The sequence below is a fragment of the Centruroides vittatus genome, unplaced genomic scaffold (genome assembly GCF_030686945.1).
Source record: "Centruroides vittatus isolate TY-2023 unplaced genomic scaffold, ASM3068694v2 contig_1154, whole genome shotgun sequence".
NCBI classification, from domain to species: Eukaryota; Metazoa; Arthropoda; class Arachnida; order Scorpiones; family Buthidae; genus Centruroides; species Centruroides vittatus.
In genome coordinates, this window is record NW_027120741.1 from 1830205 (window position 1) to 1846809 (window position 16605).

Here is a 16605-nt window from a genome sequence, read left to right on the forward strand (position 1 = left end):
ACGTCAAGTAAAACATGATAAAGTTTCATAAGATTTATATTTAAAAAATCTAAAAGATGAAATAAGAGGAATGGAAGAGGAGAAAAGGGTAATTGATGAAAAGAGGCCATTTTTCTTTTCATTAGAAGAGAAGGCTAGTAGATCAACTTTATCCTTAGGCAACGAATCAATCAATAAAACCCATCAGGAGAGAAAGGAGAAGGCATTGTAGATGTACTGAAGTTGCGATCGACCTCTAGCTTTGGCAAGGGACCAAAATGAACGAATGTCATTAGAGCAAGAAGTGAGCCTATTGGTTATTTCTGCTCAAAGTCACTCTCGGTCTTATCAATGATAGCTTGGGTTATTACGAGCCTGAATGAATCTGCCCAATTGGAAAAAATCCAACCTGCAAAAAAGCAAATACAGTAACGCAGCGAATCTCTTTAACTCAGGATTTCTCTCAAGAGAACAAAAGAGAAAGAAAGAATGCAATCGAATGATTCTTATTCCTTTAGGAATATCATTATCATAGGCAGAGTCAGATGAGATTTTATTAAATAAATCATCATTTTTTACAGTAGATATCTTAAACCGAGAAAAAAGAAAGGTTATTCTACTTGGAATAAGTCAGAGCATGAAAAATGTAGACATTATATTGAATATTAAAAAAAAAATTCAAGAGTAATGTTATTAGTATTTCAAATTTTATTCGAAACTTAAAATGATTAATGCGCATATTTATGCCGTTAGCAATTTGTAATTATGTAGATATAAAATCTTGCTGATATTTTTTCCTTCATTTTTGTTGTTAGCTCTCAATCGAAATTTTAAAATAGAACTTTTAAATTTTAAGTGAAAACGCTCGTAAAGATTATATAAACAAATAAGTTACAAACTAAAAATTCGTTAAACCTGACAACCATGAAATCATAAGATAAATTGAAGTTATAAAGTTTTAAAATTTTGTTTGACTTCCATTGTTCGAATGTCGTCGATCGATCAGTTTATCCATCTGTCATTTATAGTTAAGACAACCAGGTATATAGGTGGATTATTTGACAAATTGGGTTAAGGAATCAATCTTCCGCTTTTCTAGTTAACAAGATCAATGCTAGCTTTAATCAAGACACAACACGGCATACATTAAGCCACGCAACCAAAATTCACGCACGGAAATTATAAATCGACGATAACTTTTAATATCGTATACGCAATTTTCCTTACTCGCCAACCAATAATTATTTGAGCTTAATTTTCCTTGGTAAAATCTCTAATTTTATAATTTATAAAACACGCCCAACAAAGAAAAATAATAAAAAAAGAGAAGTATTAATTTAGAAAAAAGTGTTTATCGCGTTGGCTATTACCGAGCCAACAATGATTAATTGAATCATTACAGTCACGTTACAACCTCGTGTAATCCAATGTCATGTAACCGGAAGATATTTTTGTCGCCGTATCGTTCTTAAACAGAAAACAAACTTCATCCTTTAATGCCTCGTATCGAAAACAGATAGCCTAAACAGCATCGGCACGACGTCACTAACTTTACTACCTTGCTAGAATAATTGGAAATTGTAGTTTTGGTAATAACCGAATGCTCGGAAATCTCCTTTTATTCCGGTAGAATAAAGGCGAAAGTTTATTTTACTTGACAGTTACGTCTTAAAGATCAATAAAGCTGTAAATCTTAATCAAATCGATATGCTTCTGCCTGTTTCACACTATCTTGGGCATTAATTAAAGAGCAAATATACATATACAGTATAAACAAATACATTAAGAGAGAGGAGATCAGTCATTGACTGAGATTATATTGCTACCGCATAATATTCGCAATAAAATCCCTACTGACCAATAGATATTAATCTCTTTTGGATATTACATTTAATTAAGGAATTTAAAATATACACAAATTGAAAACTGATCAAATCTCTTGTTTAAGAGTTTTTTAAAAGGAAAAATCTAATTTAAATTTTAAATTATGATCAATAGTAATTGTTATAAGTAAATTTAAATTGTTTTTGCCAATAGAATTATGTAAAGAATAGATTTTATAGTTCAGTAAATTGTAAAGAAATGATAATGTAAGATACTTAATTCTTCTAATGGTCTTTTTAAAAATACTGTTTACAAATTTGTTCATTCTTGAACAATTCCAATAATTGTTTGTAGTGAAATAGTTAATAAAATATTTACTTTCTTTAAAAGCTATATTTTTATAAGATTATTTTTAGAAGTTATTTATCGCGAGTGCTTCTTTAAGAATAATTCTTCATAAATTATTTTTTAAGAAGTTGTTATTTAAAAAATTGTTTGCACAATTATCATTTTTAACTTCAAGAATTTTTTACTAAGAATTCAATTATATAAACTTTTTATATATAAATAATGTTTTCTGGAAAATTAAGAGAAATTTTTTAAAATTCTAATTTAAAAAATATAATGAGAATTTTTCCAACCAAAATTTTATGCAATTGTTGTTTAATAGGTACGAATTTTTTATATTTTACGTGTTTATTATTATTTTATGTTATTCATTAATATATTTTTATAGAGTAACTTGTTCAAGAATGATTTTTTTTTATCAATGAAGTAAACTTTTATTGTATAGGACAATACTATTACTATAGTATTGTCCTATTCAATAAATATGTCTATATTCTTACGTTTGATTCGTGTTCGCAGCAATCATTTTTATGAGATTACTCAAAAAATAACTCTTTTAAAAGCTTTTTGATAAAAAGCAATTTTTATAAAAGTTAATGTTCAGAAACAATTTCAAGAAATTGTTGTTAAAAATACATTTTTATAAGATTTTTTTTTCTAAAGATATATTCATAATTTGGATGCTAACTTCTTATTTGTTTTTCTAGGATTTCTACTATTAACCAATGCATTTTATGTCATTGTCAATCATAAAAATTCTTTTATAACAATGTTAATCAAACATAATTGTTATTTTCTAGTAAGTAATTCTTGTTTAATTAAATTACTCGAGAATAATTATTTTATAGCTCGAGTTAATATTTACAAATGGCCACATAAAAATAATTTTGCTGAAGTAAATATTGTAATAACAGTGTTTTGTATACTTTTCAAGATAAACTATTACAAATTTTTTAATTATTCGAGAAAATCGATGTAATATTTTTTTGTAGACGAGTAAAATGTCATATTTCTTTGATTACATTTTTCTAGAAAAATGGCGTTGGTCAAGACAGAAATTTAATTATTTTAAGCGCATTCATTACTTGTGTATACATAATAATTCTTAATAATGCGGTTATTTAATAAGTTAGACATTAATCAGTTACCAGAAGATGAAAATTCTTCGAGATAAATGAAACGAAAAAGAATAAATAAATAAATAAAGGATCAAATGTAACGATATTACCGAAAATTAAATTTAATAAGCTGTTTTTTTTTTAATGTTTGAATTTATGGATAGCAATTTGAAACATGAATTTTCTTTTTTTATATATATATATAATAGTTATAACAACTGGAGAATTTTTTTGAAGTTTTATTTTTGTACCAATATTACATTTCGTACGGTGTTTTATTTTCCAATAAATTGACCAAGTTTGAAGATTTCTATTCTTTTTCTCCTTTGTAATTTTTCTGGTGTGAAATATTGGATGTTTTATGGATGCTTGCAACCATAGGTAACCTTCGAAAACATCTTTCCAGTTATTGTATTCAATCTCAATATTATTAAGGTGAAGAATAACAGATGAATCCATAAAGAATTTCCCATCAAACAAGCATTTTCGGCAATTTAATCATCAAAAAGTAGTTGAACGTTTTAAATTCCCTTTCAGAATTTCTATCTTTGTTGACTGCTAAGCAAATATTTTGAATTAAAGTATTATTTAACTAAATAATTCTTCGTGTGCGGGCTTTGATATGAAACGTTGTATATTGTTAGGCGATTGTTTGTAGTTGAGATGAAAGCAGAATTTCATTAAGGACGTTTCTACTTTAAACAAAACACACTTCTTAATTGCCTACAGCTGAAACGTGCTGATGTGTTCAAACAATAACGCAATTAGCTGTTAAGGCAGAAACTAGCTCGTTTATCAGAGCAAAATTCCCAAATTTTCCGTTTATTGAATAAAAATTAAATTAAATTTTAAAAAATTACTAGTCAACAATTTCGAAAATCCCAATATTAATCATTGCATTAAATTTACAAAAATAAATGTTTCGACGGAATGAGAGTAAGTTATGGCCAAGTTTTGTCTTTACGTGACTATCAAACTTTTAGCTAATTGCGAGCGTAGATAATTAGATAAAATCCATTTGCTAGTTTTGTACAGATATATTTGGAAGGAGGACATATGCGTAAAATGCTAGATAAAGCCAACTTGTATTTCAAATTATGAGCAATTTTCTATGTTCTAATATATTCAAATGATATTATCCGAATGAACCGGCAAATGACTTTTATCCATTAAAAATATGAACGTTTGTATAATTTCAAAATTAAAATCGTAAAATGTAAAAAAGCCCGTTTTGAAAATGAACGTGATTCATTTAAAATTTTAAATAATTCTATTGTATTTCCTAACTTCGTTTAAATAGCTATTAAAAGAAATAATTGTTAAATATGTCATGATAAAATATGTCGTACATTAGTCAAAATTTTTCAGCGCGCTTTTAAGATAACGTACGTACACAAATTGATGCTTTCTTCAGCTGTTTTACTTTATAAATTTGGTTAATTTAACATTTATATAAAGCACTTGTTGAACTTAAAACTTGTTGATCGTCACGTATATAGTCAAACCCATTATCGAGTTTTAAAAAACGCTTAGATCGGATTTTGTTTATGATCTTTAACACCTCTAGAAAGACTAATATCCAGATCGGAAATCCGTTTTTTTTTTCTTTTGTTCGTAAACTGATAACGATGTCACGCAAGAGGGATTTCTTTTTCTTTCTGTCACGCAATGAGGTCAAGCAATGATCCGACACAACTTCAAGCCGAAATAGACTTCCATCACGAAGATATTTACCATTTAATGATGCTGGAGATAAGTATAACTCAGCAGCGAAATCTCATGAAAGTCGATTTCGTGACGTTAATAAACATCAATTAATATAAATTATATATTTAATTTAATATTATTCTACTATATCTTTTATAAGTTATTTAACGAACTAACTTATTTTGAAATATCTGAAATTATATTCGGCAGATGAGTATAACAAAGAATTTATTGCTGTCGTTAATAATACATAAACTTATTTATGTGCAGCCGGTAGTTAAATGATGTGAAAGGATATTTTCAAAATATTTTTAACTAAACGATAAGAGGAATTTTTGAGCAGAAACAAAAAAAAAAAGTTCCTAACTTTAGAGATTTCTGCAGGATAGAAGGTTGTAACATCTGTTTTCGTTTTACAGTTGGAATAATATAAAGTGGATGGAATGTTTTACGGCGATTAAGTATGAAAGATTAAATTTAATCGCATTTCACTATGAATATATATATATTTTTTTTCTTTAAAGAAGAGAGTTATATAAACGAGGTGAAAACTGTAGCACCATGAAGGAGTTTCAAGTGGTTTTTGAATTTTCGAAACTCGCTAAATATTAAAATAATGTTGACGGTAAAAGGATCGGTAAACACTTAAGTGAGGAATAAAATTTTAATTTCTGCCGGTAGATTAATTAAAGACGAGTTAATTTCTTTACAAAATGGAAACAATTTAATTTGAATAGTCTTATGAGCAAAGAACATTTATTTGGTGATAGGAAAGACGAGGAATCGATCTATAATCGCAGCAGGAATGCAGACAGTGGTTCCCTCTGCCGCCATCCTTTCCTGTGCAGCATTGTGCACTATTGGCATGGCAGATGATGGATTACACATCAGCCCGCACTGGATGTTATTACAGTCGCGGTGTCCACAAGGCGCGGGGTATTCTAAGACTTCCTGACTTGTTCGTCCTGATGTTGGCAAACACGAATGAAACAATACTTTGGAATAACTCTTGAAGGAGGAGTAAGTACGATCGAGAAAGAAAAATCACTAAATAAATAGATTTTCTTTTTTTATATATATCTTTGTTATATTTGTGTACCGATGTAGACCGTGGCAAAAACATTTCAAATAAATTGCCTTCGATATGGTTTAAGTGGGTTTTTTTTCATCTCTTTATTTGAAACAAATGAAAACTTTCTTGTCTTGTGTGTATTTTTTATATCGAACAAGTCTTACAAAACGTTTATAAAAATTGCAATTAAATTAATTTAGAAGATACAATTAAACTAGGATCTCCTACGGAATTAATTTTAAATAAAAAATGTTAAATAAAATGTTAAAAAATATATCAATTCTTTCCAAAGTCTTCTATATTTTTTATTACAGATACAAATAGTACAATTGTTCATACAAGAAGAGAATTGACGATACCTTTATAGTAAGGTATAGCCGATTGTATATTGAATAACACGAAACACTTGACATTATTCGAAGGGTCGAGTACAAAAATACCTTTTGTGATACTAAGAATTAATCAGCACGTTTAGGCTACTCTTGCCTAGACAAAGGCCACTAGGATAAAAACCGATTGACACATATTTTTGTTTTTTTTTAATATATATATATATATATGTTTTCCATGGCACGATTTTTCGATTCCGAGAGTTAATATTCACATTTGAACAATAGCGATACTAAAGTTCTAAAATGATACTTTGTAATCTTAAATAATCTTATTTTTATTTGTTTTCCATTTATACTCGTGTGGACATTCGCTCCGAAGGCAAAAATCTTGGACTGTTCTTGATAACATAGAACGCGAAGTTATCTGGGGCTGACATCACTTAAACTTTTACCATTGAATAAATATTCATGGTCGGAAGCTGCGGGTCTGGGAAGGAGTTCCTGCAGCTGAGGATCAGGTAGAGCATCTTTTATAGGATCTCTAAACACATCACCGTTTTCCATGATATAATAAAGTTTGTTTCCTAGCCCATGATGTGTACGAGTCTGTAAACCAACCGTACCTTCAGAGACCGTAACTATTGAAATTTCGTCTCTTTGAGGATAGTATGATATACTACTGCTCCTTCTTAGTAAACAGTGCTTGCTTCCTATTCTGTATTTACGACACTTATAAAATGCAAAAGATGTTACGATACCGATCACAAGAACGAGACTAGCTGATGCTACCGAAGACGTGACTATGACTGTTGTAGCATTGTCCCACCAATGGTTGGAAGATGGAGGACGAGATATATGGTTAGCTAACAATCGCGAAGACATGTGTTTGTTTGAAATCAGTTCTTTCTCTGTTTGACTGGTAGTAATTGTACTGTTTTCGACTGTAGTCGTGTGCGTTGAATTATCCCGATTGATTTTTATCAATTCCGTTATGTTTTGGCTTGGATTTTCTGAAATTGACTCCGTGATTTCTGTTCCGATTACGCTTTCTGTTATATTAGAAGGTTGGGTCATTTCCAAAAAGATGTGCGATTTTTGATAGAGGGTGGTGTTGGCAGCAGTGTCGATAAATTTGGAGGGAGACGTTGTAGAACTGATTTCTGAAATAGTGGTTTGTTCTGTTATTGACGTGGTCAATTGTTCGATGTTGACGGGTGCGTTTACATCGTCTCCAGTTAACATCATTATCGGTTTGAACTGAAGATTAGGAGGGGAGGAACATCTTATGCTATAACTTCTATAAAACTGAAGGTTAGATTTCTGGATCCAATGAGAAAGCCACAGTATCTGTTTGTCACAGATCCAATTGTTTCCACTCATTTTAATTACTTTGAGATTTGGAAAAAATGATGGAAAATCTGGCCGAAGATAAATTAGCTTATTATGCATTATATTTAATTCTCTAAGATTACGTAAACCATGCAAAAGACGAGTAGAGTTGATAATTTGAAGAGCAAAATCAGAACTATCGTACACTTCAAGCATCTGCAGGTTTTTCAGATGATCGAATAACGATTCATCAAATTTTATGCTTGTTGACATTCGAGAGAGTTGGAGCGTTTTCAAACTACTTAGGCCTTCAAAACAATGAGCTTCCATTATTTTTATACTATTTTGAGACAAATCCAACATTTCTAGTTGAGTTAAATTAGCGAAAACGCCGTTTGTAAGATTCTCGATTTGATTTGCCTGAAGATCCAGACTTTTTAGACTTAATAAATCACAAAAAGCGCAAAAGGACAATTCCCTTATTTTATTTCTCTGTAAAAACAATTGTTCTAAATTCACTAAGCCTTTAAAACTATAGCTGTGAATCGCTAAAAGTTCGTTTTCCTCCATGTAAAGAGCTTGAAGACTCGGAGGCAAATTATCAGGCACTCGATTCAAGTGATTTCCATTTAACCATAATCTCATCAGATATTCTTGTCGACCAAGTGCATCCGGTTCGATTTCTCTGATTAAATTATCATCTAGTACTAAAAGTCCTAGGTATGGATAGCTATCAAAATCTCCAGCACTAATGCGAGTAAGGTTATTTTTGGCAAGACGCAGATCTCGAACAAATTTAGTGAGACTCTGCGGTATACGCTCCAAACCCATATGAGATATGTCAATGTATTGTAGTCTAGATCCAAAGAAATCAAGGCGCGATAGAGTTGTTAGAGGATTATTACTAAGAATCAGATGAGCAAGATTGGTCAAATATTGAAAAGAACCGACTTCGATATACGAAATCTGATTTGAATCAAGGTTGAGGTACTGAACTTTTAATAAGCCCGGAGAAACTCTTTGCACTCACCTGAGAAATATTGTTGAGGCGAAGATTTAACTGTTCGACACTCGATAACTGCAAAAAAGACTCGTCTACATTCACCAAACAATTAGAAGATAAATCTAGATAACGTAATTTCTGTAAACCGTCGAAAGTTGAATTTGTGATATTTTCGAGAAAATTCTGGCATAATTCTAGACGACGAAGATTTTGAAGATCGGAAAAAGTACCATTTTCTATTAATTTTGTCTGCGTTTGTTGAAGTTTCAGTTCGTGTAATTTTACTAAACCGGATAACTGTTCGGCCGACAAACTAGGAATGATATAGTTCCTCAGTTCTAATCTGATAGCAGTTCTGGGCACTTTAGGTAATGATTTGAACATTCCATCTCCTATACAGCTAACAAATTCACCTGTCGAATCGCAATAACAAGAGCTAGAACAGGTAACTTTTGTACACGATGCAATGGGCGAGTTCAACAGCCAACACGTGGAAATCAATATGGCTGTTGACATAAATGAAATATGTAAGGAATTCATCATACGAAAAACTCGCAGATATCTGCATGATTTCATTTCATCTGTAGCGTTTGAAACTACGGATGAACGACTATCTTCATTTTTATGTATGCGTAACGAATTAGCAGCCAATAAGCAGCCGCTCCACTTTTTAGAGAGGTGTTTGGCGTAGTCGAATTTTATTGACTGCAGACTTTTTTCTGTAATTAAAGTTTCCATCAAGTTCATTTTCGAATTGCACTACTCTGGAAAATGATTAAGAGCCATAAGTGATTATTGGATAGCATTTTCTGATTAATGTAAAAATTCTTTAAATGTTCATAACATCTTTATTGAAAAAACATCAAACATTCCCAAGTAATTTTGAAGATCCATACGATGTCCGAGCTTTAATCCGGAGACGTCTCGATTAGAAACATTGAGCTACTTCGGGTGTCGTAGATTCCTTCTTTAATTTTACTACCCGACCGATTTCCTAGATCTGACACTCTTGGGAGCTTTAAGTTCCGCTTCTAACACGCAAGGGAAAAGGAACTTTCCTGTTAGATTGCCCTCACTTCCGGGCTAATTTCCAATAAACTTCTGTATCTAGAAGACTGATATTGGTGTATATGTGACTTTCAGAATGTAGTAGAATTGATGTTCCATCTGTACACTGCAATAGAAAGAACGGTTATTGTTTGACACATAATCATCAGTTAACTCATAAAAACAAACTATAAACCATTTAAAACTTTTCTAACTATTTTCGATATAAGTTTACAAGGTAAAGTAGAAAATAAAAATATAAGTTTCTCAAGTAATTTTAATAATTTACTCCGATGTACACGTCTATTTTATTAAATTTCATTTTTACCTGACTACTTACATGATTAATTGCTGTTTATTTATATTAAAATATATGTAAATACGATTTGTTTTCTAGTTTAGAAAGATGAATTATAATACAAATGTTGTTATGAAAATCTTAAATATGTTATTATTTTTTATTTAGTTATAGTTTTTCTTTCTATTCTTTCTTCTAGAATTTTTGCTTTTCGGTTTATTTTCCTTTATAATCTTATAATCGTCTTTGCATGACGGTCTCGTGTTGACATTAATAATTTCACTTTCTTTTTTATCTGACTGGTTGCTTTTCTGGCATCAGTCCATTTATTTAACATCAGTATAAAAATCCACTGAATAAGAGAATTTAATTCAAAATGTTTAAAAGTATCTCAAAAAAACTTTTTAAATATTTAATTATAGTTCTGCAACAGTCTCTTTTACTTTTCTTAAGCAAAGACTTTTTAAAGCTTTTTCATACTATAAGAATCAGCATTTACATTTACACAGTGTTTTTTTCCCTCCCAATATACCTTTATATACTGTATATAAACTAATATATATTTATAAATAAATTTCTTCATTAAAACTATTATTTTAGAATTTCTATGAAGTTAATTTTAATTTAACAATTTTTATTGCATAAATAAATTGATATAAAGTAGTAAATACATATGCAGAAATTCATTAATAATAATTATTTTTTAAAGTTAAATTTATTTATTACCAGAAATTTAATTATTTTTATTGATTTTATAAAATTTACATTTCCCAAATGAGAATATTTTCTGTACTAAATAGAAAAAAATATATATATATTTTATTTTATTATTTGTAATATATTTCATTTTGGGAAATGCAACTTGATAAAGTTCGAATACGAAGTTGATAAACATAAATATATCCGGAGTTTTATTTTAACTTTTAGTAAGTAAAAATATTAAAATTCTATTATATTTAATTTTTATTTTCAAAATTCAAAAGTAAATTTTCTCCGATTCCATCTTTTAAGAAGAAAAAAAATGTTTTGATTCTTTTTAATATTAAATGAAAGCTTGAAAGTTTTGTTGAAAGAATTTTCTTTAAAAATATCATTTTTTTAAACGTAGTAAAAATGTACAACAATAAAAAGAAACTGTATTTGCTTCACTATTATTTTCTGTAATGTTTGTCGAGTTAAACAAATTTTTTCTCCCCTTTTTTACTTTTGCCTTATTATCGATTTTTCTCTTGTTTTCTTTGAACATAGGTTACCCCATTTAAAAATTAAAGAAGTGCTCTGTAAAAAAAAAAAAAAAATTACTGTTATTCTTATTTTATCTTTAATTTCGTTAATAATTTTTCCTTTAACTTTTGCATTCGTTTAACCTTAGATGACCATAATTTTCTTACATCATTAACATTATCGAGCAATTCTCGAAAATTATATATATTGTCAACCATAAAGTTAAAGGCAAGTCGACGACACGCTGTAAGTTTAAGTGACTTATTGCACAGCTGCACTCGTTTGCTATATTACCCATACAGCTCCTATATCTATCTTGTTGAAGAGGGTAAAAAAAATTTAATAAGAATAATAATAATAATAATAATAACATTAACAGCTTTATATTCCCTAACAATTGGTTTTGTTATAATAAATATCAATTATTATTCCATCTTAATGCCATAACTTTGCTCTTTCTGTAGCTATGATCAGATTAAATCGAATTCTGTAGAGGGAAAAAATCGATTTTTGTTTTAATAAAGGAGCTGCTGAAAATTGAAAAACATTGTAAATAAAACGGTGCATAAAAGAAATTATGATAAAATGGTAAACAGAGAAAAGTAGTGAACATGGAAAAATGTAAATATACCGGAGAAAAAACAATATATAAAATAAAAATTGTTAAACATAAAGAAATATATAAAAAGATAGTGAATATGAAAAACTTTTATGCGTAAATGGGATATAAAAGAATTTATATAAAAATAGAAGTGAGGGGAAAAAAACGTTGAAACGAAAATGAAAAAATGTAAATAAATAAATAAATAAAACGGAAAAGTTAAGAAATTTAAGAAAGGAAAAAAAAATATAAAATATGTAAAGATTATTAGCGTGAAATATTGTATATTAAGAATATACGAATGCGAAATATAAAATTCAATATGTAAAAACTGATAAAGATTTATTAAAAAATGAAAAAGGAAAAGTGAAATTAAAAATTTATAAATAAATGTTAAAATTATTTGTAGCCAGTTTAAAGAAATAATTTCTGCTATCTTTATTAAAATAAGACTGTGATTTCTACAAAAGATGACGTTTAATCAAGCGAAAGCATCTAAAATGGCATTCATTAACTTCTTTATTGCTTTGATTAATCATATAAAAAGAAAAGTTATATGCAACATTTACAACATTCCGAGTGAGAGGAAACAGAAAGATAAATTAAAAGCAGAAAGTTAATTAAATAATAACTAATTTTGAAAGAAATATTGATCTAATTAAAGGAATAAGATAACAAAATTATATCTACATTTATTTTATCTAAATTATTTATTTCGGTGGGAATTTTCAAAATTTTTGAAATAACAACTGTTCCAGGATCATGTTATCTAGTTACATAAAAGACTTTATGTTACAGTCACTGAGAAGGTGTTTCTTGTGTAGAGAAAATAAAAATAATATAATACAGATGCAAAGTTTTTGTAGAAAATGGATGAAAGAAGAGACTACCGTGGAAGAGAAAATATACAGACCATCGTGGAGGATCTGTTTCATTTCGAAAAAAAGTTTAATATTGTAAGAGGTTTATCCAGACTAAGAGGTTTGTATTAGAAGAAATCCCACAACATAGAAAATTCTGTTTTATTTTTAAAAATATCATCACCAAAATAAGACCATTGCTTAAAAAATTACTTTCTTGAAAACATTTAAAAATATATTTTTTTAAGTTCTTGTTATTTTTAATAATATCTAAAATATATTTTAATTACAGTATTTGTAAAAGATCATTTTTGCCTCTATTTAATTGAAGAAATACTTGTTATAAATGTTTAATTTTTCTATAATTTCATTTCAATGAAACTTAGTGATGAAGTAAATGCGTGATATATCGATGGTAATGTAAGCTAAAATTTAAAAATATATATATATATATATATACACTAAATGATAAAACTAAGTAGACAATGCTAGTGCTTGACAGAGATTTTCTTCAATATAAACGTTTATAAACTAGCCAAGAAGCTTAAATCTTAAAGATCGTGAGCGAGAATAAGCTTTTAGAATCTGCAATTTTGCATAATCCAGCTAACACACAGCAATTGAATTATGTAGAATACGGAAAATAAACGTAAGTGTAATGGTTCCGTTCGGCGTTATAGCGGAGTTAAACAAAATCCTGATATTCATTCAGTGACTTGTTTAGTATTCACAGAAGCGGTTGTGAGAGCGCATAGATTCGCCAAAAGTATCAAATAAAGAGGAACGATGTTTACAGTTTCAAATGCTTATTGTTGAATTACGTCTACGGTAGTGAAATCTCTCTCGGTCCATTTTTACTGAGACTATTTCAGAACGCTAATAAAACTCTCATAGTCGTCGAGTGAATCGCTGTTTCTCTACAACATAAACATAGTATCATCTATATTTATAGTTTACCAGAACATCACTCTTCTCCTTTATAGCCGAAGACTTCCCTTTCCATTATCTCAATGTTGCAGATATTCTTGCGAAACGTTAGGAGCAACAATTGCAATTAAGCAAATCCTTTTATATTGTCGATTAAAAGATAATTAAGATTATTCGTCCAGACTTTGTGGAAAATTAATTAAACTTATATTAAGCTGACGTTAAACCGATAGCTTTTATTTAGTTTAGATATTACTTATAAAACGATTATATAAAAAATGTAGAATCGATTGTATAAAAACGTCCAAATGATGTGCCAAATAATCGGATCTTGGGCTTTGCATTAATGGAGAGTTCGTCATCTTTCTGCCGGGTGACAGATGACGTCATTAAGGAGACAAGCTTTTTTCTGGAGGAGGTAATGATGTCACGCCCTAGCCTTGTCGTCGAGTCCTTCCTCATTAAGGCAATCGTTACATCTGGGTAGAAGTTATGTCACCATCGCTTGAGACAAACTGCGAGAGCGAAGATTTCAATAGAAAGACCTGGCAGCTCGCGTCATTTTAACTCGAAATTCTATCATAAATAATAGTAATAGATGTTTTTCATTAGGTGTAGAACGGGAACTTGTTCAGACGCTGATATTAAGTTAATTACTTTAATATTTAATCCTGCAACTGACATATTTAATAATGATAGAACAAGACTGTGTTTTTCGATTTTTTTCTTCTTTATTTTTAACGAAAATGATTATCGTATATTTTCGAAACATAAAATTGGTTTACTTCTATATATTTATAAGGAAAATATGAAGCTAGAATGATGTATTGGCATCAGTCACGCGTGGTTGAATCTACCTTAACGAAATTATCCGATCGGAATTGACCAATGCACAGAGCTCAGGTGTCTTTAGATGGTATCACGTTTCACCTACGTGATGCTGCAGAAGTCATGCTTTTCTCCTGATGTCCACTTCGATTGGAACTGAAAAATGAAGCTGTAGAGTGCTTTCAATCTATCCATTTTAATGACCGTGCACAAATCGAAACGAAATAAATGACTTCTAATTTTACCTTCTTTAATCTGTTCCTCAATTCCAAACATTTATCTGTTTTAATAGTTTTTCTTTTCTAGTTTTTAAATAATGTTTGCACATCAAACAACGTTGTTTAACTTTACTTAAGCAAAATTTTCGTATCGAAGCAGCACCGTCTATTCTCATAACAAATCTGGAGAATAACACGGCAATTTCGCAGTCTAAAAGAATAAAGAGAGTGGGAGACTGTAAACACAGCCGGTGCAAATTGATGGCAGTTAGGAAAACTAATTTTTACCAAGCTATCTCGAATGGGAAACCTGGTCGACAAATGGATTTACTAACAGAATTTCAAAACCTAGCTTTCCATTCATTCAAAAGGCGAAACTATTAAACGAAGAGAGCCGTTTAAACGCGATGTCCCTTGCGAAAGCTTTTCAAATAATTAGTCAACTTCATTAACTGAGCCAATAATTAGCAATGGTGGTTGCTATAGCAACTTGCTAAAGCTAAATGTTCTAAACAGATCCACAAATTTTCATCCAAATAGCAATTTTTTTTTTTTTCCTTCTTCCTTCCAAACCACTTTTAATGCAAATATTTACCGAGTTTGAATGATTACCGCTACTAATAACTAGAGTAAATGCTGTTTTTGTATCGTTTAGAATGGTGTAAGCTTCGGTTTTCATTATGGAAGCTAAAATCATCAATGATCATTTTTATTTAAATTGATCATTAGGGCTTAATTGCATCGTGTCCTTTCGATTATTATTTTATTAGAATCTGAAAGTTTCATCAATAGAAATGTTTACTGCCCTGCGATATTTGTGATTAATTTGGTATCGACAATATTATAAAGATACAATTTACGTAAAGACTGCTAATTTAATATCACAATTGCTTCTAAATAATTTAGGTTATTCTTTTTTAAATAACTGTTCTAAAAGTTTAGACATTCATTTTTCATTCAGTAACTATTAATTAAAAACCTTAGAATGCTGAAGGCATAAATTTTGAATCTTAAATTCAAGAATAAACTCAATTATTACTTATAAATAATTTAATATTTTATAATTTTATTAAGCAATTTTGATCGTAATTTTAGAATGAATAAAATTTAAGGTATTTTCATTATATATTTATTCGTCAAAATCTAAGATCATCGTTTGCACTCCTCCTTAGTATAAATCGAAATTTTGTGTTTAAAATCGCCAATTAAGAAAAGATAACTTATGAAATTCTTAATGACATAGCGATATTGTACTCGATGGAAACGACTTTATCGACAATTTTCATGAGGAGTTCGTGTCGATCCGACAATTCTTTCTCCCCTTACATCTAATGGAGAGAAGAAAGAGGGAGCACTCATTCGATTTTACCACTAGATAATAAATGCAAACTCCTAAGATTATATTATATTCCTCGAACTTTTTTCAACTGCAAATTAAAACAAAGATAAATGCCCGTAATTCTTATGCTTGATAAAAAAAAGAAGGGGAAAAAATGTAGCGAAGGAGGGGGGAAATATACTGACGATACGTTTGAGGGCTTTCTATCGGATTAGAGGACGACAAGAGTTGCATCAGATAAATTCGAAAGAAAATCTGGAAGCGATGTTGCTACAAAGAAAAGTAAATTCTCAGAAGTGGATTTCACTTTATACTTTAAATAAAAACCAAAACTAATTAACTATTCCAGCTGTATTTATAGGCTTATTTTGAAATTGCTAATGAGCTACGTTTAAATTTCTTACTTCAGTTATTCTTAGATTTATTTAAAAAGAAAAGACATAAAAATGTCATAGCAATAATGCTCTAACAAAATATAAAAATGTATAAATTTAAATTGTTTTTTCTCCTCTCTTCTATGACAAGAATTTGCTGTTTTCTTTTACTAGTCA

General features: G+C 29.4%; 1 protein-coding gene and 1 long non-coding RNA gene across 3 annotated transcripts in view; one reads left to right on the forward strand and one right to left on the reverse strand.

The window, feature by feature from the left end:
- LOC136978875 (uncharacterized) overlaps nt 1–16605 on the forward strand; it is a 37217-nt gene that overhangs the window by 12158 nt on the left and 8454 nt on the right. The gene's annotated exons all lie outside the window — the stretch shown is intronic.
- Nucleotides 6329–16605, reverse strand: part of LOC136978862 (leucine-rich repeat-containing protein 15-like) — a 35198-nt gene continuing 24921 nt past the window's right edge. Inside the window, 2 exon segments of the mRNA XM_067274684.1 lie at nt 6329–8717; nt 8719–9886. Of these exon segments, the coding sequence (XP_067130785.1) occupies nt 6801–8717; nt 8719–9459 (2658 nt within the window). The 5' untranslated portion in view covers nt 9460–9886 and the 3' untranslated portion in view covers nt 6329–6800.